At 43.9% G+C, this 19,492-nt stretch overlaps 1 protein-coding gene and 1 long non-coding RNA gene across 5 annotated transcripts in view; one reads left to right on the top strand and one right to left on the bottom strand.

Annotated features, from left to right (window-relative positions):
• Nucleotides 1–7,434: 7,434 nt before the first annotated feature.
• CBLN1 (cerebellin 1 precursor) lies at nucleotides 7,435–10,850 on the bottom strand. The gene is made up of 3 exons (XM_030581846.1): nucleotides 10,279–10,850; nucleotides 9,625–9,744; nucleotides 7,435–8,115 (listed from the first exon to the last, which is right to left on the bottom strand). Exons 1-3 carry the CDS (start codon nucleotides 10,534–10,536, stop codon nucleotides 7,918–7,920), a joined length of 576 nt encoding a protein of 191 aa, XP_030437706.1. The 5' UTR covers nucleotides 10,537–10,850; the 3' UTR covers nucleotides 7,435–7,917.
• Nucleotides 10,851–11,084: 234 nt separating this feature from the next.
• The window catches only part of LOC115660420, a 49,159-nt gene continuing 40,751 nt past the window's right edge, over nucleotides 11,085–19,492 (top strand). For all 4 annotated transcript variants that reach the window (XR_004002815.1, XR_004002816.1, XR_004002814.1 and 1 more), the window contains exon 1: nucleotides 11,085–11,142. This is a non-coding gene — a long non-coding RNA (uncharacterized LOC115660420). The remainder of the gene's footprint in view (nucleotides 11,143–19,492) is intronic.

Raw genomic sequence — 19,492 nt, 5'->3', positions numbered from 1 at the left:
GAATTCACGTGAATATTTTCTGGTTGGGGGTAAATATTGGTTGAATTCTTACCGGGGATTTTCCTCCGACTTTAACAGAATGTATCGTCGGTAGGAGCTTAAGTAGCAGGGAGAGGGAGGTGTATGGGGTGGGAGATGTCTGTACGGGGAGTACTTTGTGTACTGCAAAGTGAAGGCACCTTTCCTTCTGTATGTCCAGCCCAGATGCAGATTGCATTGAAGACATTCCATTGCTTACATTACCTGTAACACACACAGGGAGTCACGTTTCTGGGTAAACTAAGCTTCCAGGAAACCGCTCTCTTGATTTAACACGGGATTTGAAATCAGGGTGACAGTTTAAAGGGGGTTCGTATCCCCTTCATAAAGACAGCAAACGAGCTCAGACGAGCTGTTCCTTAGGGCTGGAGCAAGATCCGGCCCTCGCTCTGCGGTGCGGTGGTGGCGCTGATGGCAGCACGATACGCTCACAAATCGGGTGCACTGTGAGCTCTACACACACACACGTTCATCGTACTGGGGCGCGGAATTCAATACAGAGAACAGTCAAATGAACTCTCATAAAGAAGTTTCTTCAGGGTCTGGATATAGCGGACCACTTTCTTCATTTAAAATACTTCTCGTGTATAACTTGTAAATAAAAGTTTAGCTGTAGGGGTTTATTATTGTTATTATTCCTTTGCTGCTGACCCGCGCTGAGACTGGTTCTCAAAGCATCTTCATATATCTGCTGCAAAAAAAACAAACAAAAAAAACATGTCCGTTAGATCAAATCCAAAATATTATTCCAGTGTGAAATAATTCCGCAGTTATACCCAACACTGGGAGAGCTCCGGTACTGAACCTGGAAAATGTTCTCTTCCCATTGGGTTGTATTTAAAACTTATAGTTCTTCAATATAGTTTGTTAAAGGACCGAAGAACCACCCAACCAAGGGAAATGATGTTGCAAACATTGTTTCCTCATTGAAATACCAATGGGAAACCCACAATAAAACTGTACGATGCTCACGAAAAAGTAAAGTATTCATGCCTAATTCTCCCAACTTTTTAATGACTGGGCCATAAATCTGAAAGATACAAACTTCTTATAATTTAATTCAATTGTTGGGGAGAAAAAGTTCTTCGAGCCATGCAACTGCTTTTCTAACATGAATGTGATCTTAAACGTGGTGACAGATCCATACACCATATGCCGACCACTGCCCCTTGACAGCTATAACAACAAGCTAATAGAAAGGAAAATCATCGTGAAGGCTGGCACACGTCCTTACCTAGTTGTGACCAAAATGTACAGGGGTCATAGCATGTTGTTTCACGTGTGCACGGCTTGACGCAATCAGCGATGGCGAGCTGTCCTTTCCAAAGATATTACTGTCTGTCAGTGCCATGACCTTAATATTGCTTACACACCGTTTCCTCCTGCTCATTAGATATAATTGTGTTTAAACAAAAGCTTCTGTCTCACATACGCAGTTTGTTCTCCTAGGAAGAGAGCTCTGTCTAGTGGTTAGATTCCAGCACAGCTCAGGAAATGTATTTAGCTCTACCCCGGCTCGAGGCTTTAGCCAAGTCACCTAATCGCGCGGTGTCTACTTGCCTTAGCTGTGAAATGAACTTTGACAGTTCTCAATAAATACAACTGATTGGGTAGGACGAGCAAATGAAACAATTATCGCAGGAAACCAGCACATCATGGATCACCACAAGGAGAACAGCCTGAGACTCCATGCTCACTCAATCAACCCTTATTGCTCAGCTGTCACTGGGTATAGTTCCTTCCCTCAGCTTTAGAGCCAGTCCTGTCCAGCACAGAACTGGGGTTCTCTCACTTTAGACGGTTGTATGTTATTCAGAGGTGAAATGCTGAACTAAGAAATAATGTTACAGAAAATAGATTGATCTGATCAATACTTGTCCTCAGTTTATATTGTTCCCTGTCGCCCCTCCCCATATACTAGCTGAGCGCTGAACAGTGGGAACCGAAATACTGCTTTCCAGGTCGTGCCAGCCTCTCCACGCCCTGATGAACTGGTTCAGACTGAGCCCTCCTCAGACTAACCTCAAATCTCATCTTCAGAAGCAAAAAAAAAAAAAAAAAAAAGATATTTCTCAAACCAGACAAATTAATTTGCCACTTACTTCATTCTTTGGTGGCATACATCTAAAGCGATACTGTATAATGAATGACGGACATGATGGTAATGCATATTATTAGTGTGATTTTGCATGCTAGTACCATTTATCATCTAATGGCTCTCAGAGGACTTGCAGCACTTTAAGATATATAGCGGCCAGACAATACACTCTTCATCACAAGCTGGCTGATCGACACGACAGCATTACAACTTAATGGGACAACTGGTGTCAGGAAAATTAGCAGGATTTAGCACGAGATACCAGGGCCCAGATCCGCAGAGGCATTTAGTGTCCTAACTTCTATCGATGTCAATGGAAGTTAGGAGCCTAAATACCGTTATGGCTCTGGACCCACATGCCTTTTCTTTATAATTCAAAATGCAATTGCTATAGCTTGAGCAGATGGACAATTATAATACGTGCTGATGCATGTATAGTGATAGGCGTTTGGAGAGTAGATAGTATGTCCTGAGGACTATGACTTAGAATCTGGTTTCTAGTCCTACTAACCAGTCGGTGGGATTCACAAAGGTATTTAAGCGCCTAACTCCCCTTGACTTAGTGATTAAACGCAAGATACATTTCGTCAATCCTGCCAATGAGAGAGTGTACCTATAATATATGGTCTCCTGTTTTCAAGGGCCATTTTCCTCTTGACATCTAGTCAATTAAAAGAGAGAGAGAGAGAATTCCAAGTAGTTTCGGTTACTACAGTTGATTTTATGTTCCTCTCTCCCTTGCTGCAGTGTGATAGCCCCTCCCCACGCACACACAAACAGAAGGGAAAAGTTGCCAGACTGTGTAGGGCAAAGTCTGAGCTGTCTATACAAAAAGTGTTGTCAAATGCACAAGTACAAAAAGCAACATTAGGGACAAACTAATCGCTGTTCTCTTTCAGCTCTGCTCTTCTTCGTGTTACTTTCAGCCATAGGAACTAAAAATATGTCCAGACTGAACTGTGATTTGTAGCTCTTAGACTCCGTGCCTACCATCCCTAGCCTTGGAGGAATATTCCACAGCCTAATGTATGTGAAAAAGAACAGGTGGGTGGGTTTAGGGCGGCAGCCTGTCTCCATTGAAATGAATGTCAAAATCCCCAATGACTTCAGTGGTCTAGGCTGGAGGGTTTTTTAGGGCTGATCCAGCTCCTGTTGCATTCCGTTGGATCATTGAAAGGATTTTTTTTTTACAGCCTAGGCTGTAAGGTAAAGCTTTTGGAAAGTATTATCATTGCATTACTCTGAAATGCATTCCCTTAGATTCAGAATATCCGGGTTTAGGAAACCTGGCATGAGAAATTAGTAAAACGACCCAACATTTTACAAAAGGAAAATAGTAGAGATATGGATCCCATGCTGGCCTTCAAATAGCACCTCAGCCTTGATCTTACTACATGCTTTGGGCAGATGCACTTTTCTGAGGTTGCAGGGTGCCTTTTTCGCTTCTCAATTCAATGTCCCTTTAGCTGATCCATTGAGTATGTCTCAGAGTGGTTCTAAGCTTCTAGTAGTCTCCACTACATCAATTAAAAGCTAATCAGAGCAAATAATATGTCTCTACCCACCCCGCTCTTTAATAAGTTACATCCATATCACACCAGTACACATGGTCGCAATCAAATACCATACATTCGATCCCCAGAAATGTAATGAGAGTAAAATATGATGCAATATGGAGATCAGGGAGAAAGTCAGCATGCTGGAATGATCTGAGATTTCTATAGTTTAATCTTTTCCCAGAAACTCTGCTGGTCCATCCAACTCACAAGCCCTACAAAAGGGCGTTTTGGAAAATCCCACATCAACCTTTTGAAAGTAGGGTCTGCTACTCGCCTTCCATTATTGCCAAGCTAAAATACTACAAAAATCCATTCGAAGGGAAGGAAAGAAAAAAGCCCAGACTATTTTACAAATTGCTGATCCAGAAGCCAGAAACGTTGTCCCATAGTCATGCCAGGGAACTAGAAAGTCAATATTATTCTGCGAGGAATATGCGGTCCGAGTTCACATAAACATCAGCATTCCACTTTACAACGTGAGGCTGCCAACCAGCTCGGAGACCTCCTGCTTGGCGGCGCCAGCCTGGGGCTCAGGTGGGTTGCTGAGTCCCACTACAGTGCGTGTTAGTTTGCTCAGCTCACTGAACAACTGCCACTCCTTGGCTTATAAAAATGTCCAGAATCCAGACTAGAACAGATTCCTGCCTCCTCCCGCTCCCTTCCAGTGAGTCCATTCTCATCAGCTGCTTCAAGGGAATCCTTCAGCTGCACTGTCCCATTAAGCATTCCTTGTAGCATAGCACCCCTGGATAAATGAGATTTGCTGAGCTTGTGAATTGCTTAACCTGGACTAATAAAGGTATAATCATTCCGAGGCCGCCTAATGAATGTCAGTGCAATTGCCAGGAGGGGGCTCGCGGTGAAGGGGAGCTGAGGGGCTCATAACACGGAAACTGACTGAGCAAGACTTTTCCGTGCAGCAACTGTGGAGTTTTTAATGACAGAAGCTCGGTGATTTGCTGCAATGAGGGAAATAGAATTTCCAACTGTACAATATTAACGCGGCTCTCATAACCAGGGGGAAAACTTTCATGGGAAGATGGTGATTTATTTTCTTAGAGTAAAACAGCCGCATCAGCCTTTGCATGTGTAGCGTTTCCTGTGGAACAATTCTGTATTGTGTGGGCAGGCTCCTTTTATGACGCATACAAAGGAGAGGCACATATGAGCCACAGGACCGGCTCCTTCAGTCTTTACACACCCCAAACCCATAAGGCATAAAGGGAGGTTTGCCTGAGTGTAGGCTGCAGGATCAGGCCTCTAATTTTATCCGGAATGTCTACGACTTTTGCCTTGTTTTCCCTTTGGATCATCTAGCCTACACTGCAAAGGTCGCTGCTGGAAGACTCCAAAGAGAATCCCTTCTCCTCTTACTAGGGGTGAAGGAGCAGCTACTGACGTCAATGGATTTACGCGCTGATATAAAACCATTATTTATCTGTAGCCCAAGTCAAGTGAAAAGCAGGCTGATGAGGTGATCAGAAGCGTAGGGAAATCATAAGCAAGATGCAGGGATTTAAAGTGGGGAGGGTAGGCTTCTAGGGTCCTCCTGTATTAAAAACTGATACCAACCCCCAGTGTAAGGCGTGGAATGGAAAGGGGAGAGAAAGTTGGCAGGGAAACAGTTAAAGCTTCCGGGGAAAGCAATACAGTGTGTTTCATAAAGACAGGAGTGTGGAGTCCCCCACCACCGAGAGACAGACCGGTTTGGTGCAAATTATAACTCAAAGTGAAAACAACCCAATTGCCTTCCAATCACGAACCCTTCTTCATAAATTTCAATTGTTCCGTTCTGTGGCTCCTCGCCAGCGGCTGCTGATGCCAGGAATCTGGATGGGTTTATAATGAAGTGCTTGTGGCAGCTTTCCCCTATACCACAGGATGAAAACCAGCCAGTTTCTTTGTCTCTCTCAGGCTAGGGATGTTCATCATTTCTATAACACGTGGTGAGAAGGGGGAGGGAGCGGAGAGGAAGGGCCAGAGTGTCCTCAGTGGTCGCTCAGAACTAGTCTGTAAAGTGGATAATCGCATCAGAACGGTGCAACATCCCAGACAATCGAACAGATTTCTGCACCTATTCCAGCCAAATCGTATCCATGCAATTTCTAACGTCCAATCGATCGGTCTAGACCGCTGTGTCTTGGGCCTTCCTTTCTGTTATGTAACACCTGTACAGAAGCGATAGCCTGTGCACAATTTATAAACACCGGCACCAGAACCCCGGCTTCAGGGGGTAGAAAGACACTTTTAGCTCTTTGCACCTCTAGAGAAAATAAATCCTGGTGATGTCAGGTAGTTGATGATTTGTTTTATTTGAAAATAAAAGACTTACAGATATCTCACTCAAATTCAGAAAGAAAATTGACTGTCTGCCTAATCTATCTATCCGCCCCTTCAGTTTTACTTGGCAGAATCTCTAGTATAAACGAACGTGCTCTCCTTACCAGGAGAAGGTACATTTGTCAGTTGTTTAAAGACCTCCATAAAAACAATCAAATTCAAAATAAGCGAGTCACCTGGACTTTAGGAAGGTTTTACAGAGTCGCCACCCGCTCTATGAAACTATTACCAAGACAAAAATATGAATAAATTGTTGCTTATTATGCTAGTATTAATTTCATCGCCCCCCAGGAGCTAATGAAATTCCTTCCTGAAACCCAGGGTTGAACAACAACAACAAAAGCCTACGATTTGAACTGTGTAGCAGCCAAGCCCATATCAGTTTGGCCTTGAGAAATATATTTTTAACATAGCCTACGTTAATATTATTATTATATCCAAGATGTGCACCCTCTCATCACAGAATCAACCTGACTTGGATAGTCCTCCAGTCAAAAAGAGGTCCATTTGTTTATTACACTGGTTTATTTCACATTAGGTTTAGATACAATCAAAATTCTTTACGTACCTTTTTAATAAAAGTAGTATTCTCTTTGAGTACTGCAAAATTATAGCATTTACATCTTTCAAAGACTGTAAACAAAATAATACTAGCAAATAAATAATACTAGCATTGAAGTATACATTGTTAGATTTTTAGACGGCTGTATAAAATGAGATTTGATTTATAGAATATAATACAGATAATGGTATAAACAATACAGATCTAAGATTCTGTGGGCGACTTCTCAGCGATATCTGAGTTTGGTTTTCATTTTTCTCATCTTTGAGGTACTTAATCACTAGGGCGATCTGAACCACAGAGTTTAAATTGCGTTTGGTTGATGATGATCTGCTGAAATTAACTCTTTTAATACAATTTAAAATAGCGCGTAACACATGGAGGATACAGCGCTAGAGATGGGGAAAAAGGCAGGACTAACCCTTGCAAAAGGGGAAAATTTTAACAAGCCAAGATACCTTCAAAATTACATTTTGCTTCACTTATTGTCCAGATCATCACTATTACAAGTGTTTGTGCCTGCAGCTTATTAAACTTTTTCTAAGCCTGATAAGGGGCTAATAATTCCACTGAGAGATTGTATTTTCTGTGCAAGAATAATAAAAGCCCATTTAAACTTTATTGAATTAAAGCAAAAATTAATTTTTGATATTCACACATATATTACAGAATAATAGTAAAAGTTCAATATACTTCCTGGAGTTTAGTTGGGCCACATTTTACAAGAGCTAAACAAGCATCAAAACATTTAGCAGCCTTAAATTCCACAATCACTCAGAATTACATATAAATATTGAAATACTCTGGTCAGCCTTGGCTGTGAATAGTTCTTCATGTATAAATTTCTCTTTTTTTTTTAATTTTTGTCAGCCAGTATACAGCAAGATTTGCATTTTATCTTTTGTGGCATCTATATACTCAAAAATACTTTGCTTTTTTAATGTTAAACTCAGATAAAGAGTCAAGAATAACATGTTTTAAAAACAAAACTACAAAATATGAAGAACAGTGTAAATACTGAACCACTGGGGAAATGATGGCAAATTACACCAGTGATACACAGATTTTAACTAATTTGGGGTGGAAAGAGGGGAATATAAATGGAGATATGATCAATTACAGTGTCTCCTATCGGTTGGCTGCAACAACAAAAATAATTGTTCAAAGCAGATGTACACAAACCTAAGCAGGATTTAGCTTCTTTAATATTTGAATGTAAAAAGTTTGCTGTCCAAGGCTTTTCATAACCAGCTACAATTTGTGAATTTGTAAGAAATTCTCTGACTTGCTGCTTTCTCTCTGTTCAGATGATAAGTTATTTAAAGAGGGAACACTAGAAATCCAGAGAATGTTGAATACTTCCAGCCTCCCATCAAGTTTCCTCTCTCCAGTTTTAGATAAACTCTGTCTCCTTTCTCCATTTGAATCAGGACTCCATTGCTGGCAGCTTCTCGGGTCACATCTTGGTCCCCTGCAAAGGCGGAAATCACTGGCCACCCATTTAGCATCAAACTCACCTAAAGAGCAAGATAAAACAAAGCCCTCTGTAAATTAAAATCAGACAGGGATAACAGCCAGGGCTTCATAACTGCTGCCAGTATCACCTAGCAGGCAAAATAGTCACTCTATTATTTCTGCCACATGAAACTCTAGATATTTCTAAAACTGAAATGTAAGTCTAATGTCAGCTAGGGTACAAATTCTAAAGAAAGGGGATCTTTTATTTCTGCTTTGGATTGACTGCCTACGTCAAAACACACCACACATATAAAATAGGACACTGATCCTGTTTTGAACAATTTCAATAGGATGCCTTTGCTTTAAGGGTATGAAGAGGTCTGTCCCTACTTATTGAAAGATGGCTTTATGTGAAACCTCAAAAAGGATGAAGAGAAGTGCCACTGCAGCTACAGTCAATGGCTTTGAAGTGTATTCAGGAGGTAGTTTTCCTTTGTTAGGCAGCAAAAACAATGTACCACTACAGAGTCAATAAGCACTGTATATCTCACACTAATAATACCAGCACTGTACACATCATATTAATAATATACTACATGCCTAATCTGGTCATGCCTAAAAAATACATACACACAATAATTTGCTCTGTACCTATATAAACTGTAATTTGCTATTTAGATTATATGACCTGCTACTCGGCAGGTAACGTATAACAGTATAAATGCATATGGTATATATACCATATACAATACACACAGGTTCAGCAACAGATCTGCGGTATCAAGATTAGATGCTTCAGTCCCCAGCCTTCTACATCACCGGTTAAACCCTGTACAACTACCAAATGTTAAAAAATCCGTTCCATACACCTTGCCAAAGGAGAGAGAGAGACACGCTGATTTTAACCTAATAATCATGATATAATTTTTCCATCTTTTTTTAAAAGAGTTTCATAATTTGGGTTAAAGATAAATTGCATTTAGTCGAACAATGTTTAGGTTTTCCTGGAGATGAGTGCTGGGATCAGTGTTCACGGCCTTGCGTTACACGGGCAACGGGAATGGGAAAAGCATGAATTGCTTGTACTACTAAGCGCTCATTTTGGGCGGTTCATCTGTCACCAGTAAATACTCGGCCATCCCAGGACAAGCAATGCGTCAGAGGGGCCCGCGGCAAGGCCCTAGACGCGTTAGAGCAGATTTCACGATACTCTCCTATTTGAAAATATTGCTAGGGAAAGTTCAGCACTTTCTGTCTAAAACGCCTCATCCCAAGCTCATGATAGAAAGGATCAGTATATTACCCCACAACAGGAGAGCTCCTAAAGAGCCACCCCTGATACAAGAAACACTATCTAGTCTCCTGACTTTCTCCTTCCCTCTGAATTTTCTTGGGTTACTGACATGAAACGCTCCACACCTGACGCTGCCAAGTGCCACAGGATAAATTCACCAGCTCTAGCTCAAGCACGAGGAGAGACGTTTGGGGCCCTTTGGCGCCGGGCACGGGCGCGCCTAACCCCAATCAACGCGCCCAGCGAGCAAAGGCAGAGAGGAGCGGAGTCTGACCTGGATGGTTTGCCTGTTGTACACCTTCACCACGTGAAAATTAAAACTGTAAATCCCTTTCCTGGGCGAGATAAAAGTGCTTCTTTCCGAGTCGAAGTTGCTTCCGATATTCACTAGCACCTGCAATGGAAACGGGGACATCAGCATCACAGTGGGGAGCGGAGGGACCCGCAGGGGCGTGTGCTAGGGCACCGGGCTGGGCTTTCCCGGCTCAGCATCCGGAGCTGCCCTGCTCACCCACCCTCTGCACCCCCCGTAGCTGGGCACAGGCTGCCCCGGGGCGGGGCTCGGCTCGCAGGCTCCCTGCCCGCGCCTCCCTGGGTCGCAGCCCCCGTTTCTGCTGCCTGCCCCCCCCCCCTGCGCTGCTGGAAAGTTTCCGCGTCTGGGTGTTAACGGGCATTTCTGCAGAGCTGCTTCCCCCGGGGGAACAGCGGGACGCTGCCATTCGCCCGCCCGCCCGTCTCTGGCGCAGGGCTAGGGGACGCGGCTACAGCAGGACCTCAAGCCACCACTCTGCCGTCTATCCCCTCCCTCAACCAGGCCAACAACTGCCCCACAGACCCCCCCGTCTCTCCCCGCGGACCCCCCCACAGCCCGCCCCTCGGATCCCCGGGCAGCCCCCGCCCAGACGCCCCTGCGCCCCACCCCCGCTACCTGGTCGAAGTAAATGAGCATGGTCCGGTTGCTCATCTCCGAGGGCTCGTGGTTGGTGCTGCGGATGGCGGAGAACGCCACCTTGGCGCTGCCCGAGCGCACCGAGATGCCCAGCGCCGTGCCCGTGGGGTCCGAGGTGGGGTTGGAGTCGCACACCACCAGGCACTTGCCCTCCAGCACGATGGGCTCCGTCTCGTTCTGCCCGCACGCCAGCCCGGCCAGCCACGCCACGCCGAGGAAGAGCTCCAGCCGCAGCATCTCGCCGCGCTGCACCGCGCCGCGCGCTCAAAAAAGCCACGGAGCCTCCGCTTCCAGCCCAGGCACCTCTCCCGGCTTCCCGCGCCCCCTTCTACCGGGCCAGCAGCAAATCCAGCGTCCTGGGTGGTTTGCAAACCCGGCTCCCTCCCGCTCGGCTCTCGGCGCCCCCCCGCGCTCGGGCCAGCCCTGCCCCGGGCGGCTCCCCTCGCCCTCTATTCCAGAGCCGGGTGGAAAGCCCCGCGGCGCGTCGGCAGCGGCCCCTGAGCAGGCACAGGAGCACTCGGAGACATAGCGCGGCAGTTCCTGCCAGCCCCGCCGCCCGCAATGACGGATGTGGCCAATATCCCCGCCGCTGCCGGAGAACACAAAGGCGCCGCGCCCCCCGCCTCCCCGCCAGCCCCGGCCTGGCGTCAGCGCTCCCCTGCCCGCCCCCTGGCCAACCAGCGACAGGCGCTCGCACGGCCAGCCAATAGGCGGCCAGTCCGTCTCTTGCCACCTGACGCCCGGGCTTTTGTTATTAGGTGCGAGAGGCAGGTGCGGAGCCGCAGCCGGGACTCGCCGAAGTCTGGAAGGGGAGCTCGGACCTGCCTCGGCCGCGCGGGACAGGTAGGGGTGGGCCGAGCTGGGGCAGGACTTCGTGCAGCGGGCGGCGAAGCAGGTAGGGGCGGGCTCCGCCGCCAGGCTCGCTCCCTGCAGTGCCCCGCTGCCCGCGTCCAGATACACCCCCCCTTGTGCCTAGTGGCACGTGCGCCCCCGCCTGGGGGGGTTGGGAGCCGCTGTGGCGCCTGCAGGGGCGGCTCTGCGGGAGCCTCCTTGCAAAGAGGACCGGGGAGCTCGGCTGCGGCGAGTAGATAGAGGGGTTGAGTGGGCGGGGGGAGGCCGTGTGTGTGCAGGTCAGCGGAAGTCCGTCTGTGCAAGAGGGAAGCAAGTGCGGCCTGATGCTGCTCTCACTTACAGCGGTGTAAATCCGGATTAAGCCACTAAAATCGGTGACGTTACTCCGGATTGTGCAGAGGCAGCGTGCATGGAGGGGGAGGTACAGGTCAGCTGCAGGTTGTGTGGCCCAAGTTCATCCTTAGTGGAATTCCCGAGTTTTCAGCGGATTGCCCCGGGGATGAATTGGGCTGTGCCCGCCAAGGGGGAAGGTGCGGTGCGTGTGCATAGGGTGAAGGCAAGGTGCAATCCAGGTCGAGCCTGGTGGTGCAGGCATTTACAGACGCCCCTTCTTTATTTCCTGTAAAGATAGGGGTGGGAGAGAGAGGGAGCGTTTCTGGGGTCCCTTATGGGGTTGGATCGTTTGGCTCTTTGCTCTCGTAAGTTCCCCCTTTGCTACTGCACGTCCTGCCCCCGAGGGCAGGAGCTAGAAGCACGGAGGCACTGGAAAAGTTGCAGCTACTTACCAGGTAAAAGTGTCTTCCTACTTGAGGTTTCATCTATATCCCGGTGCAGATGACTCCTGGCTGAGTGACTTCTGCACTGGTGCTATAAGGGGCTTAAGATTATGTGCTTTTGTGACACACCAGTAGGTCCACTGACTTCTATGTTACTACGGGTAAGTAAGGAAAGCAGGATTTAGCCCATGACATTGGGCTAGGGGAGGTAAATGTAGTAGGGGAGGCTCAGACGCCTCCCATCGACTATAAGAGCTGGGAGCCTAGTTTTGTTTAAAATAAAATCTTTCCAAACTCAGCTCTAAGGAGTTGGCATTTTAATGCTATTCTAAAGGTTAGCTGTTCAGATGTCAAAAGTTTTAATAGGGCCCAGGTCCCTTCACATTCTCTGAAAGGCCGTGCAATGATCAGTGCTGCCAAATGAAACAAGTTAATGTGATTAAAAAAAAAACAGAACGGAAAGAGTATCAACTTCAGTTTCATCTTTACTGTGGTTGAAATTTGGCCTTTTTTAAAGATCTTCTCTGTAGCAATCAGAGCAAAGGGCAGAGATCCAAGGAGACCCAGTTCTTAGCTCACTTCATTTTTTTAGTGTCAACCCTCATGTAAAAATTGTGGGAAATGAATAGGATTTTATTATCTACAGATGTAGTATCTCAGTTGAGCCTTACTAAACAAGAAACTTTAAAAGCATATATTTAGGCTTCCAGGATTTTCAATGTATTGTACTGCTTAGGAAATGGATCTTAAGGAGAGTTGCAGTGGCATCTGTGTTGTGGCATCCGTGTTGTTGCTTTTGGATGTTCCAATTCCCTACGCCTTGGGCTAGCACTAATGTGGAGCATACATTTAGTACTATTCAGTAATATCAAACGTTGCTTGCTCTAGCTGGGTATGTTACCACTATCCATTTTGGATGGGATAGCATAACATTGCAATCTGAAATTGCAAAAGAAAAGCATTCACTGATGAAGTATTTGAAGTGAACAATCAGACCAAAGAAAATTGTTTACTCGTCTGACCATACTATCAGATCTGTTTTCAAAACTGATTTGATATTTCCAGGTAAAATCTTGAGTGGAATTTCATAGCAAGACTCAGCTGTGCTCTTGTAATATTTGATGCCATTGTCTCCCGCCCCCGCCTCCCCCCCAAAAAGCCTCCATGCAGGTCATTATGAGTTTCTGTAACTACTGATTTTAAATCACTTCATTTTTGAGGCCATAATTGTGAAGTCTTATTTTATAAAGATCAGATCCTGTAAACACACACAGTTTTACTCACACGACTAGCTCTGTTGGTGCTAATGTCAGTACTAACATATGTATAACTTTACTTACAGTATTGAGGCCTAAGGTTGGAATAGGGCTTGGTTTAAGGGTAAGGGACACAGATGACAACCTATAGCATCATACTGCAGGGCGCACCAAAGTACCCCAAACTCTTTTACAGAAAGTGGGAAGAGAAACGGTATGGCATCCTCCAAAATGTTGGCTCAAGGGAATAAAACGGAAAGGCGTCAAAAAAAGAATAGTCAAATGGAGTGGAGACAAAACACAAAACCCCAAGCATACCACCTTGAAGACAGAAAATAGAATAAAGGAGCCAGAACAATGTTAAGTTTTACATGCCAGCCTATGCTTTTGGGGAAGCCGTCAAGGAAGTGATTTATAGGTTGTTGGTTTTTTGTTTTTTTTTTTTAATTTAAATATATTGCCAGTATTGTTGACCCTTTTGACTGGGATTGGAAGTTGAGAAGCCAATTTTTTTTCTTTAAGATAGCAGCATGCTTGAAGCAAAGGAATTGTAACTCACCTATTGGCATCAACTGAAACAGAGCCAAGCATCTTGCATTTCATAGGACACTAATGCCTTGTCTCACCTTCCTAGATTGCTGGTGAAATGTCAAAGGTGCAAATTAAGATTTGATGGATAACCTTAACGTTCTAACTTTGTAATGTTAATGTTTCTCAACTTTTCTTCTTTTAATGTAACATCTATCTATAGGTCTCCCTCTTAATTTAGCACTTCTTGGGGGACTGGATGCCTCAGGTCATTACCAGTGAACTACAGAGCCATTCATTTGTGGCTCACCAATTTGAGTCCAGCCCAGATCAGAAGGGATTACAAGTTGTTTCCATCTAAAGGATGTCTGGTGGCCCTTATGAGATGAGTTTGGTGGGTCTCCATTCCTGGTCCCACATCACAAATTCACCATCAAGCTTTGAATTAATTAGCAGATGGCCAAGAACTGCACAGGGCATGGAAAGTAAATGACCCCTGTTACTCTTAGCTAAGTCCTTTCCTCCAAATTCATGGTTGAGGCAAGTGTGTGTGGGAAATTTGCCTTGCAGCTGCATCATGTACAGGTCTGTTGGTCTGATACCTTCCACGAGCACTATAGCCACACAATTTCTTAAGAAGCAGCTTTGGTTATATGCAAATTAGTTCATTACATAATTTGCATAAAATGTTAAGTGGCGTTGCCCAAAACTTGGTAGCTATATTGAAAATCTGTGTATGGACAGAGGACTCTGGCTCTGAGTATGAAAGAAGAAGGATCAGCAGGAAGAATGTAAGCAATGAGATGTTAAAGATACATATTAATTAGTGTTGAGTAAGATATCGAAACTGTGAATACTTGCAAATACAGAAGTTTACAGAGATTCAGGAAACAGATTAATTCATCTGCCTGCAAAACTCCAATGGCCATTGCCCTCATATGTCATTTGAAGATCTACAGCACCAAAAGCTGTATCTGGAGGGAATGGTGTCAAGGTATTGGCAAACCATTACTGACTGAAGCTGCGGTATCCTCCAGGGAAGTCATGTCTTTTAAAAATCATGCTTTCGAGAACAAGGTAAAAGCATGTTGTGTGTATGGTATCTACCCAGGAGCAGGTTTTGGAGGAGCTGCTGCTGGTTTCAAGTCTATAGAACATCTACAATTCCCCCGCCCTTCCCATCCCTCAGTTTTAAAACACTTTGAAAATCATTTGGAAAAATATATTTTGAAACTGAATGATCCTCTTGAGTTTCTGAAGAACCACTTCAGGAGCAATCACTGTACCACTTACACCGAGTGGCTTGTTTATTTTATTCAGTAAGAATACAAAAGGCCAAAAAATACCATGTTTGACTCTTTAGTAGCGAGTTTAATGCTCATCAAAGGTACTAGACTGATATCTCTAGAAACAAAAATTTGGTCTACCTGCAAGGCAGGTTAATCATGAACAGCAGCAATGCAAGCTTCTCTTCCTCACAGAGCCTAAATCCTGATCTAGAAGGATCAACTTTAGTGGCTGAGAAGGTAGTTCACTCTCCATAGATATTCAACTTTAGCTTTGCTACAGAGATGGCCCACAAGAGGCCAAATTTGTGGGGTTTTTCCCCCCCAAACAAACACAGACGTCCATGATGAACCTTATTTTTGCCTTCAAACTGAGTTTATCAACAGTTTAGCTATGAGTGATATTCTTTTCAAAGAATATTTACTTCCCAATTTGGTCTTTCTTGAGTAAGGACCACAAGATTTTTGCCCAGAACTGGATAATTTGTATGAAATTCAGTTTGTTTGCTGCTGTGTTACAAAGGATAAATAACAAAAAGCAATTCTTCTGTAAGGTTTGATAAATCTCAGTCTATGATTTGGGATCCGTAACTATCCATATAAACAGTTTTTTCACCCAGAGCATCTGTTGGGGGTTTTTGTACAAAATTTTAGAAATGTAAGAATTCAATTTAGAGCAAAATTCTCTTGCTGATCCACACTGCTGTCTATCAGGTTCCCTCATTTTTTGTTATCAGAGATGTTTGCATGAAGGTATGATAATTCTGATGTCATGTTCGCTTCCACAGTGAGCAATTATGATCTCTCAGAGAACAGATTGACTTCGGCAGGAGAGTAGACAGCAGGGGCAGATGAACTGTTAGGGCCCTATCAAGCAGAAATTATCTTCAACATTCCATGCCTTGTAGAATATGTAAGGCCACAGATGCTCACTGTGTATCAGGTCAGCCTAACCAGGCTGGTGCATAGAGACTGGCACAGATGCCAAAAGGGGGTTGCCTTAGGCCAGGCTGATAATTTGGCACAAAGGTGCAATAACTGGGCTTAGCATCTGGCCAGCAATATGCATAGCTCATGCATCACACATCCTATCTTAGGTATGCACCTAAAGAGCATGGCCAAAGTTATCATATAGGTATGTTCAAAACCTGAGTTTCAACATGTGATTTGGTCAAATCAAAACCCGTTTCCTCCAGAAAAGGCTTGTGCTGCTTCATGTTGAGGGACATTTCCACACTTGTTTTTCAAACCTCAGCCAGTTTGGTTGAAAAACACTTCAAATTAAGTTAACGCTTTAAAAAAAATCATTCTCTTCATGTTCAGAAATGTCTGAACAATTTTTTGGTAAGACTTTGGAAGAAAAATTCACCTTTATGCAAAATTCCTGCATGGAAAATTTCATTCTTAAAGGTGAAAGTTGCAGAAAGTTATGAGCAATTGGAAACAGGAGGTTAGAAGGAAAACTTCTGATGCAGTCTTGAGTAAAATGGTGGCCACTATTATAATACTACAGGAGATATTTCAGTATAAAACGATCCAAATCTAAGTGACACTGGGCTCAATGTTGGCTGTTTTTTGTTTGTAAAAGTAATGCTATTCAAAAAGAATTGGAAGTAATGGCTGTTGCTACTTTTTATTGGCTGTTTAAAATATACCATGTTTCACTTCTAATTCCTTACTTACCACATTTCTGGGTGGATGTTAAACACACTTTCGTTTACTTCAGTGGGAACAAAGTAGGTCATCTCTGAATGCTTTGAAAATCCTTCCCTTAACAAATAAACCACCAAGCATAGCTAGTTACATGGACTGAATTTGCTACCTGTAACAACTAGGTGTCTAGCTCTTAAAATATTTTTCCAATATTGGGATGAAAGCTCACCTTATCAGCTGGTCTGTCTCGTGACTGGGTCTCTGCTGGGTTTACTGATGACTTGAGATTTCATGCATAACTGCTGCGATGTTAGCATGTCACCCTTTAAATACAAACAACTTCATAAGTCAACGATGCCATTGAACCCGGTGGTTTAAACACATTTCCATTGTCATAGTGCCTCGTGAAAACAGAAGTGCACTGTTACAAAAACTAACTCAATAAACAGAAAATTAGTAATAAATCAAACTTGTAATTAAATGTTAATGATATAAAGAAACAAGTTGCCAACAAATTGTGAGCTAAGAGCAGTGTGTTTTGTAATTCATATAGCTACAGCTATCCAGGACATGGTTTCACTCAAAAAATAAACATTTAAAAAAATTTACTGCACAAATTACATTGAAATGTCTAGTGACAGAAGAGAGAAGGTGTTAGCTGTTGCTGGTTTTTTTCCCCACTCACAATATTTAAGGGTTGTGTTTATATGCTAAAATGATGGCTTTATTTTAACAGATTTACTATCACATATATGCTGATTTTTTTTTTCATGTAGCTTAGACAGACTGGGTTCTTCCCCCTTAGTTTTGGATGTGTTTCACGATGCATCCCACACATAGTAGATGCAATAATAATATAGTAACTTAGTGTGTTTTGTCTTGAAGGATCCCAAATTGGTTTACAAATGATGGGTTAAACCTTATAGTCACCCTCCGTGCTGAGGAAGCCTGTCACGCTGTGCCAAAGGTGGTGAGTGACATTTCCCTGTGCATCCTCCCTCCCCAGAGGCTGCTGTTCTTGCTGAGGAGTGTTGCCACTTTACTTTTCTTCTGCTTCACTCAGTGCAGAGAGGTGGGAGCAGGACTGAGTAAGGCTAGGTGGGAAGGAGACATGTCATGTACTATGCTTTTTGCATTGAGCATTCAAATACTACTTTGGTGTGTGGGCCATATAAGTACCTAAATGGATGCATTCACAAGAGCATGGTACAGAAACAAAACAACCAAACCAGCAAAAAAGTATCTGATTGTTGCTTCTTTCTGGAGGAAGTGTGATAGTAACTGTGAATATTCGGATGCGGAGCTGGCTCCTCTGACCTGAGCTATACTTCAGTCTCAGATACCATCTGCTCTCTTTTCCAGTCCCATATTGCCATTGTCCAGCTGGACCCAGCAACCTCACATCCATCCGCAGTAGTGGGTCCACAGCCCAGCTCAACCTTGGAAATCTCCTCCTAATCCTTCATTTCTGCCTCCGCACCCAACGTCTCCCCTCAGCAGTGACAGTCCCAGATCCCAATTTCCATGTGTTTATTATTCCCTCAATGAGCCTGGTGACTGTTAACACAATACTACTCCCAAGGTGATGTGCCAGTCCACCACCACCGTTAGCAACACTGGGGATGATTAAGGTACATACACAGCACCACAGAAATGCAGCCACCTGAGGGTGTAAAGCAGTAAGTAGACATACAACCTGAACACACAACACTATCTGTGAAAGGAGGGAGATTCTATTCTTATGGGAGCTTTTCTCTTTTCCACATGGAGCAGTGAGGGCCTGCATATAGGAAACTGTATGGATCTCAATTTATCTACCAAAGTCAGCCTTTCTGGTTTTTGAAACCATTGCTCCAGGGAATCTGAACATTTCACACCCAAGGAGTGAATTTTGGGGTGGGGGGAGAAGCAATGGGGGAAAATGGTGGAACTGTATGCATGTGCCACTCTCAATACCTGCTCACATGGTGACTTCCCCCACAATGGGGAAATCATGAGTGGTTGGGCTGGATCTTCTCATTATATGGGTGCTTTAGGCCAGCACAGCTATATACAGAACAGACCTGACAATCTGATCTTAATGGAATTATTTCTGTATTACATGGATATGAGAAGAGAATCAGGTGCTTATCAAGGCTAAAATAAAAACAATGCCACTGTAATTCAGTCTTCAGCTGATATACTGATCCCTACAATTTCTGAAAGTTCAACTTTAATTTTTTTAACTGTAGAGCAACTCGTCAGCAATTAAAATATTACCAGTAAACATTCACTACAGAGCCATTCCAATAAGCATCCTATTGGTTATTCAACAGTTAAAAGTATCCCCAACCTTTTAAGCAGAGTTGAAATGAAACTGTAGTTAAAGTGCAATTCTTCTAGGCAATTTTTTTTGATAGTCCTTTGGGCTCCTGTTTAGGACAGGTCTCGCTATATTTATTCCTCTCTATATTTGAATGGAAAAATTATTGGTAATCTTGTATATTTTCATGAAAAAAAAAAACAAGTTAAGTTCCATCAAACACTGACTGGAGCAGCTTTTTTAAGGAAACATTCTACATAATCCCCACCAGTGAGCTTATTAACATAAATGATGGAAATCTCACCTCAGATTCCAAGTCAGCATATTTTTCTAACATACCAAGCAGATTTTCTCTCTCTCTATAACAACAATGGAGGAATTCATTCCACAGAGTAGTGAAAATGCTCCCCTCTGCTACTGCAGATGTACGTGAGGTTGCTGGGTCCAGCTGGATGGTGGCAATATGGGACTGGAAAAGAGCAAATGATATCTGAGACTGGAGACTGCAAATACAGTAGAACCTCAGAGTTACAAACTGAC

This window comes from Gopherus evgoodei, chromosome 12 (genome assembly GCF_007399415.2).
Source record: "Gopherus evgoodei ecotype Sinaloan lineage chromosome 12, rGopEvg1_v1.p, whole genome shotgun sequence".
Taxonomy (NCBI): Eukaryota; Metazoa; Chordata; order Testudines; family Testudinidae; genus Gopherus; species Gopherus evgoodei.
Note: the sequence above shows the minus strand (reverse complement) of the source record. Positions and strands in the feature narration are given on the sequence as shown.